Source organism: Epinephelus lanceolatus, chromosome 18 (genome assembly GCF_041903045.1).
Source record: "Epinephelus lanceolatus isolate andai-2023 chromosome 18, ASM4190304v1, whole genome shotgun sequence".
Classification (NCBI taxonomy): Eukaryota; Metazoa; Chordata; class Actinopteri; order Perciformes; family Serranidae; genus Epinephelus; species Epinephelus lanceolatus.
Window position 1 is genome coordinate 11,088,350 of NC_135751.1, and position 21,169 is coordinate 11,109,518.

The 21,169-nt window shown below is 41.3% G+C and overlaps 1 protein-coding gene across 10 annotated transcripts in view; it reads right to left on the reverse strand.

Annotated features, from left to right (window-relative positions):
• LOC117268171 (RNA binding protein fox-1 homolog 3-like) overlaps positions 1–21,169 on the reverse strand; it is a 462,203-nt gene that overhangs the window by 132,122 nt on the left and 308,912 nt on the right. For all 10 annotated transcript variants that reach the window (XM_033644388.2, XM_078161644.1, XM_078161643.1 and 7 more), the window contains one exon: positions 4,931–5,040. In XM_033644388.2, the coding sequence (XP_033500279.1) occupies positions 4,931–5,040 (110 nt within the window). The remainder of the gene's footprint in view (positions 1–4,930; positions 5,041–21,169) is intronic.

Consider the following 21,169-nt stretch of genomic DNA (forward strand, 5'->3'; position numbering starts at 1 on the left):
GTGGTGGCAGCATGCCTGGTGACTTGCCATAGATTCACAATGGATTTGCTTGCTGCTGAGATGACGGCAAATCTGCATATGTATCGCCTCGACTCGCCTGCTGGTGACACCAACCCCAGTACACACTGGTTCATGTACCAGTTGCAGACAGTACATTCAGTGCTCGTTAGCCTGTGGGTACTGTTCCTGGCTTCCTGTTGGCTTTGGCGGGACTCCCAGTTGCAGTTTGGTTGATTGTTAAACTTCTGATTTTCAGTGTTAGTATTGATCTTATTACATGAAGTGTTTTAAAAGTACCACTCTCCAATGAAAATTAAGTTTTTAGCCTTGTTATCAAGGTTTTTTTATTTGCTACAATACATATCAAAAGTGAAATTAGCAGTGACTGAGCATTTACACCTTGGAGCTGTGGTGCACCAGTGACAGCCTCAAAAACAGGCAGCCAGGGTTTCATACATCACATATCTAAGGAACCAATCCCATCAAATTGCAAGGTGGGGCTTTTCCATATCATTTGCATAACACCATGGCCAAACAAGGAGTATCAAAGGAGAAGCCAGGTGTAGCTACGTATCAGTATTTGCAAGCCAAGTTCCACTATTCTCCAAATAATGGCAGAGACGTGTATACTACTCACAGTATATAAAATAAGGTAATACAAAAGGGACAATGTGAACACACTGTAACATCATAGACGATATTATTGTATGTTTCACAACTGCTAGTTCTATGTCAGATAACAAGCTGCTAACTACACTGCTAGTTGCTGATTTTGGTGCACAACAGACTCCTGATCTGAGTCCAGGTCTGACTGAGGCTCAGACATGTATGGCTGAATCTCTCCAATGTTTCCTTGATGCACATAGCTCTTCATCGGTCAACCTACATGTAGCGCAAGCAGTGGTGGTGAATGGGGCAGAGAATTTCTTAATGATGGAGAAAGAGTAAATGCGCTTCCAGGCCCTTTTCTGTTTTTGTTTTTTTACTTTTTATGTGGGCAAATCATGTTCAAAAAATATCGATCTACAGTATTTCTACAAACTACAAAAAAAAGCATGTTTTTGAGAGGAACTTTAATACTTTATTCTCTTTTTTGTGCCACTCTCACCAGGCAACACTCAGGATTTTTTTTATAATTTTTCATTAAAGTCATGCACAAGTAAAATACTCTGTGATGTTAAGTCATCCACTAAATGTAATCTATATTGAATTATTTTATAATACAATGTAGCAGAAATTGCTTTACTTCCACTTAATCCCATCACATCCTGTTATGGTGCCGTGCACTTTTCTGGCCTAAGTGAGGTCTTAACCTGGTATTTACGAAAGCAACATCTGAACTTCCTGGCACAGTGTGTATATGAGTATGAATGGTTGTCTTTCTATAAGTATGTCAGCCCTATAGACTGTCACCTTGTCTGGGAATACCCTGCTCTCAACCCTGTGTACTGTATGCTGGTATAGGCTGGATGGGTTTTAAACCAAAACAGCAGTTTGTTCTGTTTTTTCATTTTGCAAAATAAAATTTAGCTTACTGGTGGGTTATAATGACAAAGAAGAAATCATGTTATGTCATCAAGACATCCTGACAGCTAATAAATATGGATAAAATAACAAGAAAAATACATGGTTTTAGATATTCCTTTAACTCCAGCATTGTGACATAGAGCCTGCATATTTAGCCTTGAAACGGTAATGTTTTGTTTCCTAGCCCTGGAAGACATCATTAAACATCATTTGTAAGCATACATTACACTATACGCAGCAAATCGCCCATCTGGTGATTTCGGAGCTCACTGTCTAGGAAACAATAAATCCATTGTATTGCTCCACGTAAAGAATCCCACTAAAGTAACGCCTCCATGTAGACATACGTCGAGTATATTAAACATAGCCATGTGCGCAGACTGTATGTAGTGTTAATAATGCAGTGTTTACACCTTGGCACTGAGCAGGCAGTACTGGCCCAGGGCTGCAAACTGGCAGGGCTGTGCAGTAATTAGGGGCTGTGTGTTGGGGATGTGAAGGCTTGCTGCGTGTCATGCTGATACCACTGCCGGGCAGACCTGGTGTGTCGGCAGCAGGCACGCCGAGTGCGACACGAGGCCACACCTTTCTGTCACAGCAGGAAGTCGCACCTTTCACTTCAACAAGCGCTCCTGCAGCCTGTGAGCTCGGTTGTTGCTCAGCGGTCCACGGAGGGACACAGAGGATTTTTAAAGCTGTGACAGCAGCCATTAGCTGTCTTCACAACATGAGCAATGCGTGTGGTCTGTGTGATCATGCACACATTCATATTAACCCTTTATGTTACATGGTAATTTTTTTTTTTTTTCATTAAACTTAAGATCTATTTTTGTCTTTGTGTGTCCATGTCTATGTTGGAATAATTCATTAATTAATGATTTTTTTTTTTGTAAATCTAATCAAATTGTCTTTGTTGCACTCTAACCATGGATATAGAAGGTCTGTTTCTCTCTCTCTCTCTCTCTCTCTCTCTCTCTCTCTCTCTCTCTCTCTCTCTCTCTCTCTCTCTCTCTCTCTTTTAACATGTACGGACATCTATTTGTGGTGAATTTCAGAGACAGTAAGTTCTGGTTTGACAAATTTGTGACTCTTAGACAAAAGGGTGCAGTAATAAAAGGTTTAAAGGTGCACACGAGAAATTTGGAACTGAACTCCCATAATGCTTGGGGACTTGCATGAGACAGATGAAAAGAAAGCAAGTGAAATCGTAGTATCAGAGGCCAAGATATCTTGACTTTTAATCCCTAACGTGGGTCAAGTTCCAGTAACACTGCATTCTACATTTCCTATAAGGGTTAAGCATTGTTTAAAAAAATATGATACCCACACCCTTAAAATGATACTGATACAAATCAGAGTACTTAATTTGAAACCTTTTTTTTTCTACCTCATTCACTACCCATGATGTGAATGGAAGCATTCAGTTGTGTAAATTACCACCAGACGCTACAGGCGTGTAGCATAGCCATACCTTTGCATGTTTTGGTGGCATCTCGGCAGCCTGAACTGCCAGTTTCGTCAAATACACCACACTCGACTTAATCCCTTCGCATACTGCATGGGTTGTAGCTGCTGCTGTAGTGAGCCAATCGCAGGTCGCATTAATACAAAAATGCTTGTGGTGACTGGCTGTGAGCAAAACCATACAAATAGTCTTTTATTTTGGTAGATCTGATACAAAAAGGATCAAATGCAGGTATCGTTTGACTGGAGAACGTTTGATACTACTTGGTACTGGGTTATATAAGTTGATACCTTAAAGGTGTCGTGTACCGTTACCAAGTCCTACCTATTATCCAACCTAGCAGGGTCTGCCCCCTTAAATCTAACCCTAACCCTGACCCTGATTTACAAACTGAAGGGTATGGAGTTGATAAAAGACACTAAAGCAGCCATTCTGTTTGGTTATAACTCCATACCACAATAACCCTGATGATCTTTAACAGCCACATAACACATGATACAACGGTTAAAACAGCTGAACAGTACTAAACATGGCAACTGAACCAGCAGCATGTGTAAAATCAGTGTACTGGCTCTTTAAGAAGAATTAATTGGAGAAACTATTCATTCATAAGACCATCCTATTATATTATATTATATTATATTATATTATATTATATTATATGCTTTTAGAAAGGTGCCATGAAGACACTTCTGAAGTATGAAAGAATCAGTTTAATTATTTCTCTCCTTCATACTCTTATGAGTAATAACAACAGAAAAATAGCAATGATTTCTGTGTAATTGAAAGCCAAATCTCTGTCAGCTGTCGTGTTTGATGTCTGTATCATTTGTTGCATCTTTCAAAGACTTGTTTACTGGCTACTGTGTGCACTGTGTGTGTGTCAGTGCATGCATGCTTGAGTTTTACTTTGAATTCATTAGTGCATATATTAGAAATGATATACATATAAGTCACTGTAAAAGCTGCAGGCTCTTACAGTTGTGGAGAGAGAGAGATTCAGTAGCTTTTCAACTTGCAACACAAGCAACCCCAACTGGAATCCTAACAGCCTCTTGCATCTCCGTCTGACATTAATTGATAATCAAACAAGCCTTCACATTAGACATTTATGAGATCAGCTGAATTATCTATTTAATGTAACCCAATTATATGCAACCCTTGTGCACCAATCAACAGTAATTCCCGACTCATAAATGACAGCTACAACGACAGATTTAATCAATAATAAACATTGATGAAAACTTGCGACCCGCTCAGAAAGAGGGTAATTAACAGGAAGAAAAAGTGCTGTGCTGAATTTATTTTTTCTTTAGGAAAATTGCTCTGTAATCCTCATGGTTTATGCCGTTCACAAGAACCTCGTCTGTATCGCAGCCCACATTCCAGCACCAGTGAGAGTAAGTGTAAAACAAACATTCAATTTCCCTTTGACAATTAGGGATAGACATTTATCATTAATCCTTTACACAGGCTTCAACTGCTCCAGCTCTTAATTACAACCTTATCATTTTTTAAAGTTGCTGCCATGAAGCTACATTTCATGAATTATTTAGTTGGCCTTTTTAGTGCAAACTAAACACCACAACAGCTTCAGCTGGGAGGAAATAAATCCATACATGGTCTCACCTGTGTTTTTAGAGTCAAGGAAGACATATCTTTGTTTTGACTTTTCTACCTAAAGCTCAAGCTGAAAAGGTCTGATATGAAATAAGATGCTAAGATGTGGTGGGGTTCCCTCGTCTTACATCCACAGCAGAAGACTGCACGCAGAACATGACTTCAATTAACACATGTCAGCAGAGCGAGTATCAAAAGCAGCCCATTAGAGACATTTGGGAATTCTGCACCTGAAGCCTGTTTGGGTTCAACAGAACCGCATACAACTCTTCTGACAAAATGGAGGTAAGTGTGCACACAGGGGCCTGCTGCTCTTACCAGTCTTGTAAAGAGGGGCACTCCCAAATGCCAGAGGTGATCGTTCAGCAGTCCGCTGTACACCACGTTCCCGAAGACAGCAATGCTTCCTGACTTACACAACGTGTTTCCTATGGGGACACAAAGAAACACAGGCAGGCGTCATTGAAACGGACAGGAAGCAGCCAGGGGCAACTGTATGCACTCCGGCGGCAAGACACTTAGGTCTGAGAAGAAGAAAAAAAGAGGCAAATTCAATCAAAGGAAATCATTGCACAGGAAGAGAAATAATACAGAATGCATCATTGATTGTTATATATATTGATTTTAGAGGTCTATTGACCTTACATGTAATGTCGAATACAGATATGTAGCTCGTCTGTGATCAATAACGGTTGTAAACTGAGCCAGGTGGATTTAACAACACAGTAGAGTCTAATATCTATATAACCAAATGGGGTGCAAGATGAAGATGGCAATGGAGAGAAAAATCTCTAAAACCAGTGGGGAAAAACAAGTGTCAAATTTTAAACCTGTAAATACCTCGTGGTAACCTTAAAAGCATCATGGTACTTCACTAAAACACTTGTAAAAAACACTCACAGGACCCAAAACAAAATGGTCATGCTTCGTAAACGTTTGATCACTGTCATGATCCTGGTCTCTGAAAGGTAACAACTCAGAGTGCACTATCAAGAGTCACAATTACTCTAAGAGATCGCAAACCAGCTTTACAGAACACACATGATAAAAATGCAAGGTTTTCAGTTTTACTTCTACATACTGCTGTGAGACCACTGAACTGTTATGTTAATGCACTGCTGTTACAAAATAAGCAACTGTTGCTGCAGTGATATTGGGATCCTAAAATGGTTTACACAGGTAGACCCATGAGGCTTTGAGATTTACACAGTGTGTACTTTCCTGAGGTTGAGTGAGGATGGAAACTGATGTAATCCCAAACAAGCTAGCAAACCGCTGCTTATCTGGTGGTTAATAGCAGCCTCTGTTTAGCCCAGGTGATGCAGCCGTATCATGATCTACTTACATGTTTTCCTTTTTTTTGTTCAATACTGATTGTGTGACAGTTTGTAATCTGTTTAATGTGCGGCCTGTAATTGATGCAGTTGCTGCTGCTTGTCTCATTTAAGACAGTTTCGAAAAATAGATTTTTAATCTTAACAGAAAGCTAAGGTTGTGATGGCAGTTGCAGGGCTAAAAGCTGCTCCCCAAACGTTTGTCTATGAGTGCATTAAGGTTTCTTTCGCCTGAAAAGGTACAACTGTGTTCCTGGGGTTTACTATTAATACTCCAAGATAAAGTAAAGGTAGCCACCACAGCATATTTTACACTTTGAACTTAAAGTAATTATTAATTTGTTAGCTTTCAAAATTCTACATCTCCAAGGAGTTTTACACAATATATTTAGGGTTGGCTCTGGAACAAATCAGAGCAGGAGACCAATGTTACCCCCTTTCCACCAAATGAAACTTAGTTCTTGCACCAGTTCTGTTCACATTTCTTGAAACCTTGGTGATATTTAGCAAACCGGCTCATGTCCCTGCCAGTTTTGAGCAGAACCACTGTCACTGAGGAAGCATCATCAAAGGAGGGCCTTGCACAACGGAAGTAAACAGTAGTAGCAATATTGGCTAATAAAGGATTTTGTTCCATTATTATAGATTTTCATCGAAAAACACAAGCAACAATATGACATGCTCTCTGATGTCGTCACAGTTTGCACAAAAGTGCTATACATTGGTTCCAGTTGGGAACTTTTTCGAACCAATTGATTTTTAGCGAAAATGCTCTGAGCACTTCAGAATTAGGTGTTCAAACCAAAACCAACTCCATGTTTGTAGAAGACGGATATTTGTGATCACAAATAAAACCCATAACACTCTCAGTTTACAGCAGGTACACATAAGAGATTTTAGCAAATAGCTACTTTACACACACACAAAAAAAAAAAATCTAAAGCAACCAAAGAGGTGGCTAACAATTAAAAACACAAAACCACTACAGCAACTGCTCACTTTACAGTGTACAGTCTATAACACGGTGACAGGAATAACTGACCAGACTGGAATAAGTGTCATTACATCACTTCAATTGCAGAGCACAGATGAACAGTTATAATTTGTTCTGTCAAGTTTTGATTTAAGCAGTGATTTTCACATATTTTTGTGTGCCATGTAATAATGTAAATGCATTTTTTTTTTTACAACCCATCAAGGAGGGAAAACCCGGTCTAAGTGGATGGGCCCTGCCTTCCTGGGTCCCCTGTGACACCGGCACAAAGTACATCATTGTTAGCGTTGGTTTCTCCCTTGTTAGTGATATTCACTAATGCTCTCTTCTAATGTCATCTCTCCAACATGTTAGCTGCAATCTAAAAAAAAAAATCTAATGAAATCCTCTGAAAAGATTAATAAATATTAAATAAACAGCAATAGCCTACTTACATACGTATATGTTTTATTTTAAGCCCTTCTTATCGAGAAACACGGAGTGAACCACATGGCACACTGTTGAGTAAGTTTACATTCCAAGGCTGGATTCTTAGTCATTTTTACTTTCACTGGAACAGAACTCAGAAGTTCCAGCTTAACTTTGGCTCTCTATGAGGCTTCCCTTGTTAAATCAAAGGTGAAAAAAATCTTACAGTATCTGCTTGACAGATACACAACAACACTGGCATGCTGTCAAGCCTGCTGTAAAATGTATAGCAGCAACCTTCCTCTATAGGTCGTGTCCACTGCTCCTGAGCCTCGGCACACAGTTCACCCTCTCAAAGACACTCTTAATTAGCTCAGTGCCAATGAGGGGGCCTTCACAAGCAGTAACACACATGCATGCATGCCCACACACACACATGTCCCCAAGAGTGTGATGTACTGCACACTGACGTCCCCATGTATGTGATGAATGCAGCTTATGGAGCGGGCGGCACAGAAAACACAGGTCCCCATTGTAATTTCTGCACAAAGGAACGTTGCAAAGGCACACCAGGGGTGGAGTGAAGCAGTGCTGACAAGCAGCACATGCATTATTTAAAAACAAAAGTAAAAAATGCCCATTAAAGTGTCAGTGGTGCTTTCGGCAGTGCTGGCTTGGGCGCGGTGTGCGTATTACTGTTATTAATGGGCCAGGCGTGGGGGGCATTTCTTCGGTGTGATTGCTCTGCTGCTGTTGCTATCCGCGGTTCAAGCCTCCCCCCCCCCTTTTTTTCTCCATTTCTTCTGTGTGTGTGTGTGTGGAAGAGGAACAGATGAAGAGCATGATACAGACAGAGACGGAGAGACACCGCGAGACCCCGAGTGCACAGTCAATGAGCTCCTACAGCTAATATCATTTCACATTATTGAATGCATATTAAGGCAGAGAGACCTTGTCAGACGAATAGGAGCACCAGTGCTTATATCAAATTCTGATCCGCCGTCACGGCCATGTCTAAAAAATGCCGGGAATGTAGTCAGCATATTGAAAATAAGTGCATACCATTTTTCTTTGCAGTTTAAGATCAAGGGCTATACATTACCGCTACTGACAAAGCAGAATGAGGTCATTGTGCATGTTGTAATTACAGCTGGGTAAACACTCTCTGCTCTCTGCTGCAACACTGGAAACGCAGAGAGCATGCAGGAGTGGTGAAGAAAAAAGAGAACATAAAGCAACGACTTTTGATCTCTCTGCTTACAGTATTGGAAAATATTGAATGCATCAGTGGGAATAAATAAATTGAACAAAATGATCATCAGTGTTTGTTATGATCAATTCCACAGCCGTGTAACACATTGAAATCAATGCGGCGGCTGTTTTAACTGTTAGATAACATAGTGCACAAACAATAAAGACACATCTCTGACCTATTCCTCTGCAGCCAGTTTGTTATGGTATTATTGATGGTGTTTACATGCAGCGAACAGAGCATATAATCAAATTCTCCACATATGCATGTAGAAAATGTCACATAGAAGAGACAGCTTAATTTTTCCCCTCACAAACTCTGCAGAGCTGTGAAGCCAGCTGCTTTTTAATTTATTTATTATTTTATTTTTGTTTATAAAAAATTGATTCAGCTGTGCATGTTTGCACCGCTGGAGCATCTGCAGTTTTCTTCCATTTAATAAAATCTAACCTAAATTGATGACATGCTGCTTATTGGTTCACGATGAACTGTTGATAATCCTTTTTTTTGGGTTGTTAATCCTGCTTTTTTAGGGCCCTTCTCAGCAGTTGGGTGTTCTCTCATCTGCAGACTCGACAGCATTGAGCCCAACCTGATTAATTATTAATTGTGTGATTAAAGTGTGCGATGGTGTGTGTGTGTGTGTGTGTGTGTGTGTGTGTGTGTGGCTTCCAAGGATGGAGGAATGCAACCTGCAGTCTACTTTACATTATCCACAACTTCTACTCTCTACTCCTTCACCTTTGGGGGGGCTTGTATTTTAGAACAAGGCATTTACCTACAGGAGTCAAATTATTTAATACCCAAATCATCGGGCATGTACAATACCTGCAAGAGCAGAAGATGGGAAGGTAAGGGTGTTGTTTTATTAAGTGAATGATGTCTGGTTGAGTCTGGTTCAATTTTATTTTGGCTGCAAGTCAGAGTTTCTTTTTTTTCCCTTTTTTTTTTTTTTTTTTTAACTCAGTGGAGACACACATGGAGAGTTTGGCCGACCAAGATTTCAAGGCTGATACTGCTACCAATATTTCAGGTTTGTATCTACTTATTAGTTATTCAAAATGCCAATATTCAACCTTAAACTTCACCAACTTTCAAACTTTTCCAAAGAAGAAAACATAAACGTGTACTTGGAAGAAATGGGATAAACTCGTGAAATTAGAAACAACGAGCGCTCTGCACAGACGGTGTAGTATGCATCATTTCTGAATATCCACTACATCAGAGATAAAGCACTGATTGTACTGCAAAACCCTTGATCTTATGAAGTCATTTCTGTCTATATTTGAGTCCTAAAAACCTAGTTTACTTAAAACAAGTGGAAAAAAAAATCTGCCAGTGCAGTAGGAATAGTTTAACCTGTTTCCAGTAGACATTACCATGTTGCTAGAGCTTTCTATAAATGAGTGTCTATGTCTTTAAAACAAGAAAGAATAAAGGAGAACATTACAAGTTTTGGAAAATAGTTCTCCTTATGAACATGAGGGGCAGATTTGCTTCGTATGTTTTAAGAAAATCTACATGTAGGACTAAACTACACAAAAACAACTTGATCAGATAAAAGAGAGGCTTCACCAGTGTGGCCAGTATCTGCTTTTCAAATAAAAGGCTGATAGCAATCTAAATTTAAGCAGGATTAACTGGAAGTCAAAGTATAACCCCTACTGCAGTTATAATTCATCTGAGTGAAAGTAAAAACAAAGCTCGCTGACTATTTGGATGTTAAAGATGCAATTATGTGGGGAAAAAATGATGTATGCTTATCAAAACACACAGTTTTAAAGCCAAAATGATTATACAATTATTATTATTGGTTGATAGACAGAGAAGCACTACGACTACTTTAATATCCAAGTAATCATTAAAGTAATTTTTCATGCAGAAATGCCAAATATTTCCAAGTTTCAGCAACTTAATTGTGAGAATTTGTTGCATTTTTTGTCTCATATGATGGTGGACAGATTTTTATTTATTTTTATTTAATTATTGTTTAGGAATGCTTGGAAAAAGCAATTTAAAGCCATCACTTTGTCTTTGGCAAATCATGATGGACACTCTTAATTATTTTTCTGATATTTTATAGCTCTAATAATTAATCGATAATGGAAATAATCACTCGCCGCAGTGAAGTAATCATTAGTTGCTGCTAAACACGTTATCATGAAATAGATACTGTTCACAACCTGCTTAATATCTAGGGGAATGAAATGGACGAAAACCATCTGAGAGTGGTGTCAACATTATCGGTGACTGGTGATTTAGATACATATTTGTGTGTGTGTGAGCATGTGTGCATTGCCCCCGGCTCTCCGGCCTCCCCCCTGGCTCTGCCGATGGAGGTGGGTCGCTTTAAGCATTCAAACTCCAGAATGTGCAGCTCATTTCTAGCAACGAGGCACATTGCTGCAATGCAATAAGGGAAAACAACACTTTTAATAATTCAGGCCCTGAGACCGTGAGGGGGGTGAGGTGGAGGGTGGGGAGCGGGGGGATGGGTGGAGGGAAGACGTCTTAAAGTACCGCAGAATGGCTCATTTAGCTCCTGCTACGCATTATTAAAGTTGTATCGAACCCCCTCCTGGGTCTTTCCCAAAGTTTTTTTTTTTTTTCATTTTCCTTTCCTCTTTCCCCAAAAGCCTGCGAGGTAACCAATAACAGCTACCAACATTTATAAACGACAGAGTATCCTGCACCTTAGAGGAGGAGGTAAACAATGGTGTAGCTCTTAATCTCTCTTTCTTCCTGTCCTCCCCGCTCACTAGTCCTCCGGTCCAAAATTTGTCAGTGCTTTATCCTGTTTGAACCGTAATACAGAGCCCTCACTGTCCAGATTATTTTCTGCCTGAGCTAAGCCCACGATGCATAAAAAATGTGGGGAATGAACCTTGTATGGAATCAAATTGAGTAATAAAATCGTGTTCACTGTGGCACTGATGGACGCATGATGGTACTGTTAAGGACGTGTTCAAAGGTACCGTAAATTGCCTCTGAGCCTGATGGCAGTTTCCAGAGCAAAGAGACTGAATATGAATAAAAAATACAGAGGCAGAAGAAAAATGGGAACAAGCTCAAAGCAGATGTGCTTATTATATTTTGTTATCCTGGGAAAACAACAGTACATCAATGCACACAACAGGTCAATCCGACCAGTCTGTTAACGTTAAAACATCCAGCAGATGGTATTAACTCCTTAATGTCCATTCCCTTTGTTGAAGGGGCTATATGTGACATTCAGAGTGTGGGCTGGGATTGTTTGCACACGGCTCTCACCTCTGAGATCATAAGAAAACGCAGGTGGCTGAGCTGAAATGGCAGCAACTAGCAGTGCTAGCCATGCTAATAGGGCTAACAGTGCTAGTGGTGCTAGGGATATCACACCAAATCTGGCATTGTGGTGATTTGCTGCGGAGTTGCAAGGCAGTATGGGAAGTGTCGCTTAAATGACCCATTAGTTGGGAAGTGGAAGGAGGGGACCAACTATAGAAAGCCGATCTTGCCATCTCAGCGGCTGAGTATGTTTCTTCAGTAAATATGTTTGTGTCAGCTTAAAAGATCTGGAGATTTACTTTTGAATTGTTGATTGATATCATTACAGTAGTATCTTTGTTACCACAAAAGAACACGTGCGCACACACAAAGCGAGTCCTCTTCTTTGCTGGATAGTTCACACAAGCTGTTTAATACCTTACTTCGTTCACTCACTAAAATATTAAACGCTAAAAAAGAGACTGTGGTACTTGCTCCTGTGGACTGCAGATGTCCTCGGGTCTTATTGCAGGTTACGTGATTGGCCACCACAGCGTGATGTCAATTGTGTTTTTCCAAAAATGTATTTTGTTTTAACTTTGTGTTGCAGGCCACTGCAGTTTTTTTTTTTCCCTGCGGCCCCACTGCTGCAGCCTGTATGCACTAACCATATACAAATGAATGGGAGGACGGGCATTTTTGACGCAGTGCTTAATTCATTTTAAATGCAGCCTGACGAAGGTGTAATTAAAGTTGCTATACGCGACATTCACAGTCTGGGCTGGGATTGCCTGCACATGGCTCTCACCTCTGTCGTCACAAGCAAATATGGAGGTGGCTGAGCCAAAATGGCAGTTGCTAGTAGTGCTAGCCGCTCTAATGGTGCTAAGAGCGTTAACCCGGGGGACTGGAGGGTGGGCGTTACACTTCCATGCCACCTTTGTCTTGTCAGCTGAATGAGCGCAGTGTAGAGCGACAGTGATTGATTAGCCAGTGTGACACAAAGGGAGGGACTTACATGCACTAACCTGTATGTGTGTGTTTCAACTCCTGATTAAAGCATTTTGTTCACATCCAGTAAAATATTCAAACCCAAGATTTTTTTATGACTGCATAATTCCATCAAATTGTATTTTTTTTGTTATATGCATCTTTTTACATGTTTCCTTAAAATCTAGCCCCAGATATCTGGTATCATTAGAACCTGTGTGACCTCTGCCACTGGAGGGAATAAATATCAGGTGGATAAAAGATTATAAGAAAAAATTCTGTTGTTATTTACCAACCTGATGTTTTTACTTTAAGATATTCATGCATCTGTGTAGGCTGAGAAAAAGCTACAAACACCCATTTATTAAATCCTTTTAAATCCTCACACATGCAGCGGTGGTCAACCTTCGAACAAGGCTGTTTTTCTTTGTGAAAACTTGACATTTCAGAGATACCGCAGAAGGTTTTCAGCCGGCAGCAACAAATTATAATTATTATAATTTATGATTACTGCTTACATTGCACAATACAAAAAAAAGTAAAAGCCTATTAAAATGTCCATTTAGGATATATACACCATAAACTGCTGCAGAGATCTTAAATCAAAGTCCACTGAGCTGTAAGAGACGCAGAGACAGAAGACAGGAGGTCAGGAGAGATGAGGAAGACAGTAGATGTCAGATGTGTTATGATTGGCTGATATATTGGTCTTTTATGAGAAATCAGTGTGGTCGAGTCAATGTTGTTCACCTCTGAAATGATGGATATGAAACAGTCAGATTACATATTCATTGTAGTATGTGACACTAATTGATGATCAGATTCCAGACAAATGATAGTATTCATTGTAACTATATTTAAAAAACATACAAGACAAATTCAACATATAAGGAAATACACTCATTTGCTCTCATGCTGAATTACATGAAAAGATTGCTGCCACTCACATGATGTCTAATGACTGCAGTCCGAGGCTACAGACAGGAGACGTTTAGCTTAGCATATTGCCTAGAAACAAAGGGACACTGCTACCCTTGCTCTGTCCAAAGATAATACCTGCATGCCAGCAACTCTGCATTTAATATGTTTAATCCATACAAAAACAGTCTTCCCATTTCCCCATGTTAGCAGTCTTTGTGCTAGACTAAGCTAGTGGCTAGCAGAGGATGTGAGCAGAGCAGAGCAGGTGAAAATTTCCGCTCCTTGCTCGCAGACCTGTCACTTTGCGCCGCTCGTCCGCTCCGCTTGGTTCTGCGCATTCTTCGCTCCGCTTTGCTCCACTCCATCATAAATTTTATCCCGCTCCACTCGCTCCGCTCAAAAAAAACTGTGTCTTACTACCCTATCCTGTAATCTTCTATTCACAAATAAAACATGAGCTTGGTAGATTCTCCGGGGAAGCCCTCTCCCCTCTCCCCGCAGTTAGGGACTGTTCTCCACGGTACTGCTGTCGGCAGGGTGGAAATGAGTGTGGAGGAGACGGACCGGGTTAAGCGGCCGACCTCCAGGGAAGCCCTCTCGCCTCTCCCCACAGTTAGGGACCGTTCTCCAAGGTACCGCTGCTTCTCTTCTCAGTTTCTTTTCTGAAGTACACAGTAAACTCCATTCTGGGTGGGGCATGAGTGACCAGAGCGAAATTTGAGCGAGAGATAAGGCTCTGCTCCACCTTTGAAAAAAATAGCCGCTCCTCACTCAACACAAAATCCTTCCGCTCCGCTCACATGCTCTGGTGGCTAGATACCAGCTGGTGGTAGTTTGATATTTAACAGACAGCTGAGTGGTGTCAGTCTCATTTAGCTCTTAGCATCAATAAGAATGCATCACTAAAGGTGGAAGGTCATTATCAGCCCATTTAATGGCAGTTATGCTTCTGTTTCACTTTCATTAGGTTTTAGGGCTGTCAACGAATATTCTAAATTTGAATATAAATTTGAATTTTAAAAAAAAATGGACATTCGAATGTGAAAATTGATATTTGATTGTGGAGAAAAAAAAAACACCACCGCAGCTGTCCTCTTTGCGAGTGGGCGTTGGCCTGGGCCGCTGCACTGAACGCACTGCATAAGGCCACACCGTCCGCGAGGTGCTGCGAAGCGCAGCGCACCGAAATTCTTGCAAGCGGTTCTGCTCCCTGCTGTTGTCTCTGTCACCTGGCTTCACACATTCGCTCGCAGCTTGCGCAGAAAATAGACCAGAGCCAGCCATGGAGCTGCGCAGCGCGGCGCAGCCGGTGTGGATGACACAATCGGTTAACATGGGCGCCGAAAGGAAACTGGCTTCGCTTCGAGGTGCTTCGAGGCTCTTTGCTTCCGCGGGCCGTGTGGCCTGGCGGGTCAGAGAGGGGGGGTGAACGAGAGGTCCGTGGCTGCTTCTAACGTAATGTTATAGATAATTGTTTTATGTGTTTTAATGTGTAGGTATGTAAATGTTTTCAAAGACGTTTATGTTGAAATAAAAATACCTACAAGTAGTTATGTTTCCTTGTATTAATACATATACAAGTATTTTTCCTGTCATTTTTGAGCAATTTTAGGTTTAGGCGCCAAAACTACTTTAGGTTAGGTTTGGGAAATGATTTTGGTTTAGGTTAAGATAAGCAAGTTTGTGACAAAACATTAACATTGAATTGTGGTTTCACATGAGACAAGAACAACAGTCTCCTGGGTGAAAGTCCTTTGCTACATGGACTTTGTCAATCTTTGTACTACATCACCGGATTGCCTCTTTTGCTCCCATCATAATTACTACAGCCACTAAAGGTCACCACCTAACAAAGGTAAATGTAGGTGGTAGAACGGGGTCATAAACCTTGAATCGATGCTCCCAATGACAACTGATAACTGCCATTTAATGGGCTGATACGGCCTTCTGAACTCACTAGTGTGTGTGTAGCAGGCCACTACTACCTTCTAACCCATATATATGAGGCTGAAAATAATTGGTAACACCCATTCAGCTGAGTGATTACATGCGGAGCAGCTTTCATAGCTCAGTCCAGACATGAACATGAACATGACAAGTCTGGATGGGACCACATGGATATCATGGTATCTTGCTAGATACTACAGAACAATCAGAAGTATCATTCTTATGACAGATTCACTGGAAAGAATACTCCAGATACCTGTAGTGGCTGATACTGTGTCCAAGAAGGCAAGGAAAAAAGCAACCAATAAAGGTTATTCCCATATGCATTTACCTGTGCTGTATTCACTAGATGGAAAGAGCTGACTGAGAGGATATAATGTAATGTAATGCTGACAAAGAACTGACATTATTTTTGCATGGCTGGTTGGTTTCAGTGCATTTAAAAAGCGAACACAATCGACAAACAGCTTTTGATGAGAGAGGAGAGGCCTTGTACATCAAAGCAAGACCAGTGAAGCCAGCCAGTCAACCACCCAGCCTAAACGTCAGACAAACCAGTCGGCCAGCTGCTTTGTCTCCCACTGAGTGTCAGACTCTGACGTTCTTCCTGCTTCTGCCATCTAAGCTGATGCTGAACTACACACAGACCCCTTTTCCTCAAAGCTATGTAAATTAGCCACGTTGCTAAGTGGATTCCTCTTTCTTTTTTTTTTTTTTTTTCCGAAAGCCGCAGGGCCGATTAGGACCCTTTTCTATCTACAGAATGTATACACACCAACATACAGTGGAAAGCATTTCTCCCCATGGGGGATGTTCGGTGGTCTTCCCTTTCTCATAACACAACCCTGCTTCAATAGATCAGTTGCTGCATTTAAAGTAAAAATAATGTACATTTCTCTGGTGGAAAAACGGAGGTGGGAGGGAGCTAATAAAGACCAGGCCACAGCGGCAGGGATCTTTGACCTCGGCACACATAGTTGTTTTTTTATTGCATAATGTACATTTTATGGCCAACAGTATGTGGAGACCCCTGTCTACCTAATGTGCTTTTGATCTGAGGTTTTTCTCCACGGATTGCTACAGGTCTCAGTTCCAATGAAGGGAACATTCAATGTCAAAGCATACAGTATTTCAAACCAGTGTTTCCCAACCTCAAGATTAGGGCCTCTTTATGGTCACAACTGAGGCATTGTGAGATTTGACAAAAACAGAAAAAAAATACACATTTCTACAACACAAAGTTACACTATGTTCATTTGACAGTGTTGGTTAGTAAGTTACTAGTTGACACATTACAGTAATATCATTCCTATTTCCCCTAAAGAATAAACAATACTAAAAAATATATTTTTAATTAAAAAACTATTTTTAATATAATTGTATTACAGTAATAATATTAACCCCAAAACAAATAAAATCATTATGGCCTTATTTTTGTTGTCAGCCCCCTACTGATTTAAAATCTAACAATCAATCACATCCTCAAATTCATTTTTGATATTATCATGCTTGCGGGTCACAAAGCAGCAAGCTAACGTTAGCTTGAAAGATGGAAATGTCTACCCTACATTCAGCAGCTGTAAATATTCCCATTACTTTGATTTTGTCAGGTAGAGAGATGACAAGGGCATCATTGTTTCAAGGAGTAACACTAAACCTGAAATCAAACCTACTGAAACACCTACTGTGACCGACAGCACAACAATGTAAAGCTCGTTGAAATACACCACACCAAAGTTGAGCCGTCTGCGACCACAGAGGGTGATGGTAGCCTTTCAGTGGCTAAACAACCAAAACTGGATTTTAATCATGGACAGCTGCAGGCTACAAGTGACAAAGAACTAATGAAGCTTGTGGCTGGATATGTGGCGGAGAAATGTTGCCTATCTCTACAATTGACTCTCTGTCTTTCAGAGAGATCCTTGGGAAAATACCTGTCACAGGCAACAGAAGAGCCCTAGGTCAAAAATCATTTGCAGGCTAGCTAATGTTAGCCTTAGCCACATTTACCAGAGATTACCCTGACATTCACTCAGAGGCACAGAAGCGAAGTCTGATTTTGAGGAGAATGGACACAATTACCAATTTTGTGGCGTGTAACAGAAAAGTAATGTAACAAGTAGTGCAAGAAATTGATGATGGTGGGTATAAGTAATAATAGCACTTTTGAAAAGACTGTAATTTGCAGACTATTCTCCAATCTTTGTTTGGTGTGTGAGAAATACTTAATAATTTTCAGGTATAAAACTAAGCAAATATAAACATGGTCTTTGATTGAACTGGTCACAAGAGGTAGACAACCTAAGGACACATTCACTGTCCCCGTTACTTGCTTCCCTTCATGCGACACTCTCTACACTGTCTGTACAAGAAGGGTCTCCTTGTTCTCTTTAATCAGTCCTCATTAGTGCACAGGCCCGTTTACTTACAGTGGAGATATTAATAAGTCATTGGCACTGTTCACCATTCACTGGCCCAGGCCTCAGGGACTGGGTGGGTTGTGGTGGTGGTGGGATAACTGGTAAAATGACTGTATGCAGTTCTGCGACACCTCCAGTTTCTAATGAGAAGCAGCAGGGATGAAGAGGAAGGAGGATGGCAGAGGGAGGGCTGATTTTGGACTCATCATCATCATTATAATAATAATTATTATTATTATTATTATTATTATTATTGTAAAAGTGTGTTGTGGCTGATGTGGAATCATACTAAAAACAGCAATCCTATTTGCTACAGTCATTTCCATCCCTTCTTATCATTATCTCTTCATTATCATTATCACCATTATGATCGGTCACAGCATTATTATCCTAATTGTTCTCAGCATCATCGCAACATACTGCAGCTAATGACAACCTCAAGATGTGGAGAGAAGCGGCTTTTTAATGCAGAGATAAATAATGCAAATACAAAACGACCAATGAAAAATGTCTCAACTGCCCATCTGGCTCGAAATGTTCTAGAGAAACGAGCGAGAGGATAGAAACCAAAAGCTGTTTTGATGTCTCAGTCTGGATGCGCGTTGGCAACAAGCGAGGGCCTCGGGATTCCATCAGACTATTGATTGTTACCAACGCTCGAGTCCTGCTTTACTACCCTTATAAACAATCTCTCTGTCAAGCACACTATAGGGCAACAAATGATTTTATTTCATAGATTTTTGGATTTGACTGATGAATTATTCATTGATGTTCTATCCTTGGTGCAACAGAAGGGGGGAGAGGGTGTGGAAAAGGACAAAGAAAGTTCAAAATGTATCATACACAAGCCTGGATACATGAGCAGGTTCTCTTGCAAAAGGTTTTTTCTTTTTTTTTCCCACTAACCTACATCAGCCTGCTTTGTCAACATCAGCTGAGTGAGAACTCCCAGGGGTCGACAAATCTCCTGTAATCTGCCAGACCTCCCCTCCATGTCCGGCGCTGTTGTTTTCCTGTATCCTTCTAAGTGTTATTGAGTCTGCAAACTCTAAAAAATTGTTATCAATTTGGATCCAGTCCAGCACCTGTGAAACACACAGTATGGCTGATTCTTTTTGCCGGTGTTGTTGAATTACACCGGCTTTAGTGCCACACACTCTTAGCCCAGATGTTCGGGATAATGTGACAGTAAAACTACGAAGAAAGATGGTTACAGGCGGTAAAAATTTCATAGTTTATATTTTGCGATGTTTTCTGTTTTGTAAGGTGTTTAACTGTGGAGGTCAATTGCTGCTCCCTGATTTGTTTGGCTGGAGGTGTGTGTGTCTGGGTGTTGGTGTCCTTGGCTAGCGGCTGATGATGTCTATTTGTTTAAGATCTCTCGTGGCCACAGGTGGATCGCATTAGTAATCCTGCGTTGGGAAAATACTGGACAGCAGCAGCAGCTCATACTGGTGGAGGCTGAGTGAGCTCTATAAAATATCAAAGCAGATCGATCAGTCTGACCTCATAGCATATCCACGCGCCGCAACCAGGAGGGGTTAAACCCAGTCAAGAGAGGAAAACAAACACTTCACAACAGCGTTTGGCTGACTTTTCAATTTAGGATGCCTTTTGCTGCTTCTCCTCTTACAACAAAAATACAAAATAATGCGGCTACTTTGTGCATGCAACAGCACCAGCTGGAGCCGTGCTGAAATTAACTTTAATGCCATTCTCTCTTGTCTGAGAGGCAGAGGCTGAATAATGTAGCAGCGGTAGCTCACTTCCTGAAAAATCGCCAAAATCACAGGGGATGATGATTGTTGCATCGCGCCTGGCATTTGTGTTGTATCCAGTATCGGACCAAGGCACTCTCAATTGCACCCTGGAGGCTGGAGCTTGCTAACTGAAGAGAAACCAGGTCAACTGATAGGGGAATTGTGTTATCTTTATATGTGCATGCTGCAGATACAGTGGCACAGCTCTCGCTAGCAGCTCGCAACATTTTACAAAGCAATCAGGGCCTGTTATCGACGCATGGGTAGCAGGGCTAAACTACAGTAATCCACTTCATGTTTACTAATGAATCACCATTTAGGGACACAGCTCAATTCTGCATCAGGCTGAGGGCGGGGCCAACACTTGGGTGAATTCACATCGGTGGGAGGAAGTGTGAGCGTGAGGGGTGAGCGGCAGCCTCCCAGACTTGACATCCCATCATGAGGGGGGCCGCTGGCTGGGCGGCTTGCTGGCAATGCAGAGTCTGTTTGTTGTGCATCCATCAACCCTGGTGTCCTGCCCAGGAGCCGATCGATAGCCAACACAAAAGCTCATTGATGACAGACAGCTCTTGACAAACATATAGCATTTTTTCTGTCTAGTATAGCAATAATCTCCAAGGTCACTGTGAGTCATTCAACGGCGGGGCCGGGACGAGAGCAGCTCATACCAAGTCGTCTCTGTCTTTTCACACGGGGGAACAAAAAGGTCTGATGCATTTTAAGTCGGCGCTGAAAGCTCTTGGCACATTGTTAGGCAGCTGTACACAAAGAGAATGAAAGCACACATACTTGACAAGTGGCGAAGCTGCCGTGACATGTCACTGACTGACAGCAAAACCCCCAAGGACACATAACGAACCCGATACTTAATGGTGTAATGGAAGGCCAAATTAGTGCATAGCCTTGGTCAGTGGGAGCTCAAGTAATAAACAACAGTTAATATAATAGTAATAATGTTTACATGAGAAATCTTAATGTTCTGTTTCCCTCTTGCACAAGTTAGTTTGTGTGACAGCTGAGAAGATGGACAGCCACGCATACAAGCACAAACACACACACACACACACACACACACACACACACACACACACACACACTCAGACTACAGGTGTGTTAGGGCACAGACTTGGAGTTATAATAGGAGGGCCAGGCTCCCCCCCCCAGGCCATCCTGCCAGCTGGCCGGACTGAGTGTGAGTGATGCCCGAGCGAGGCAGCCCCATTAGGGAAGTGCTAGTGGTGAGTGCAGGATAGCTCAGGTAATTAAAGCCAAACCAAAGCAG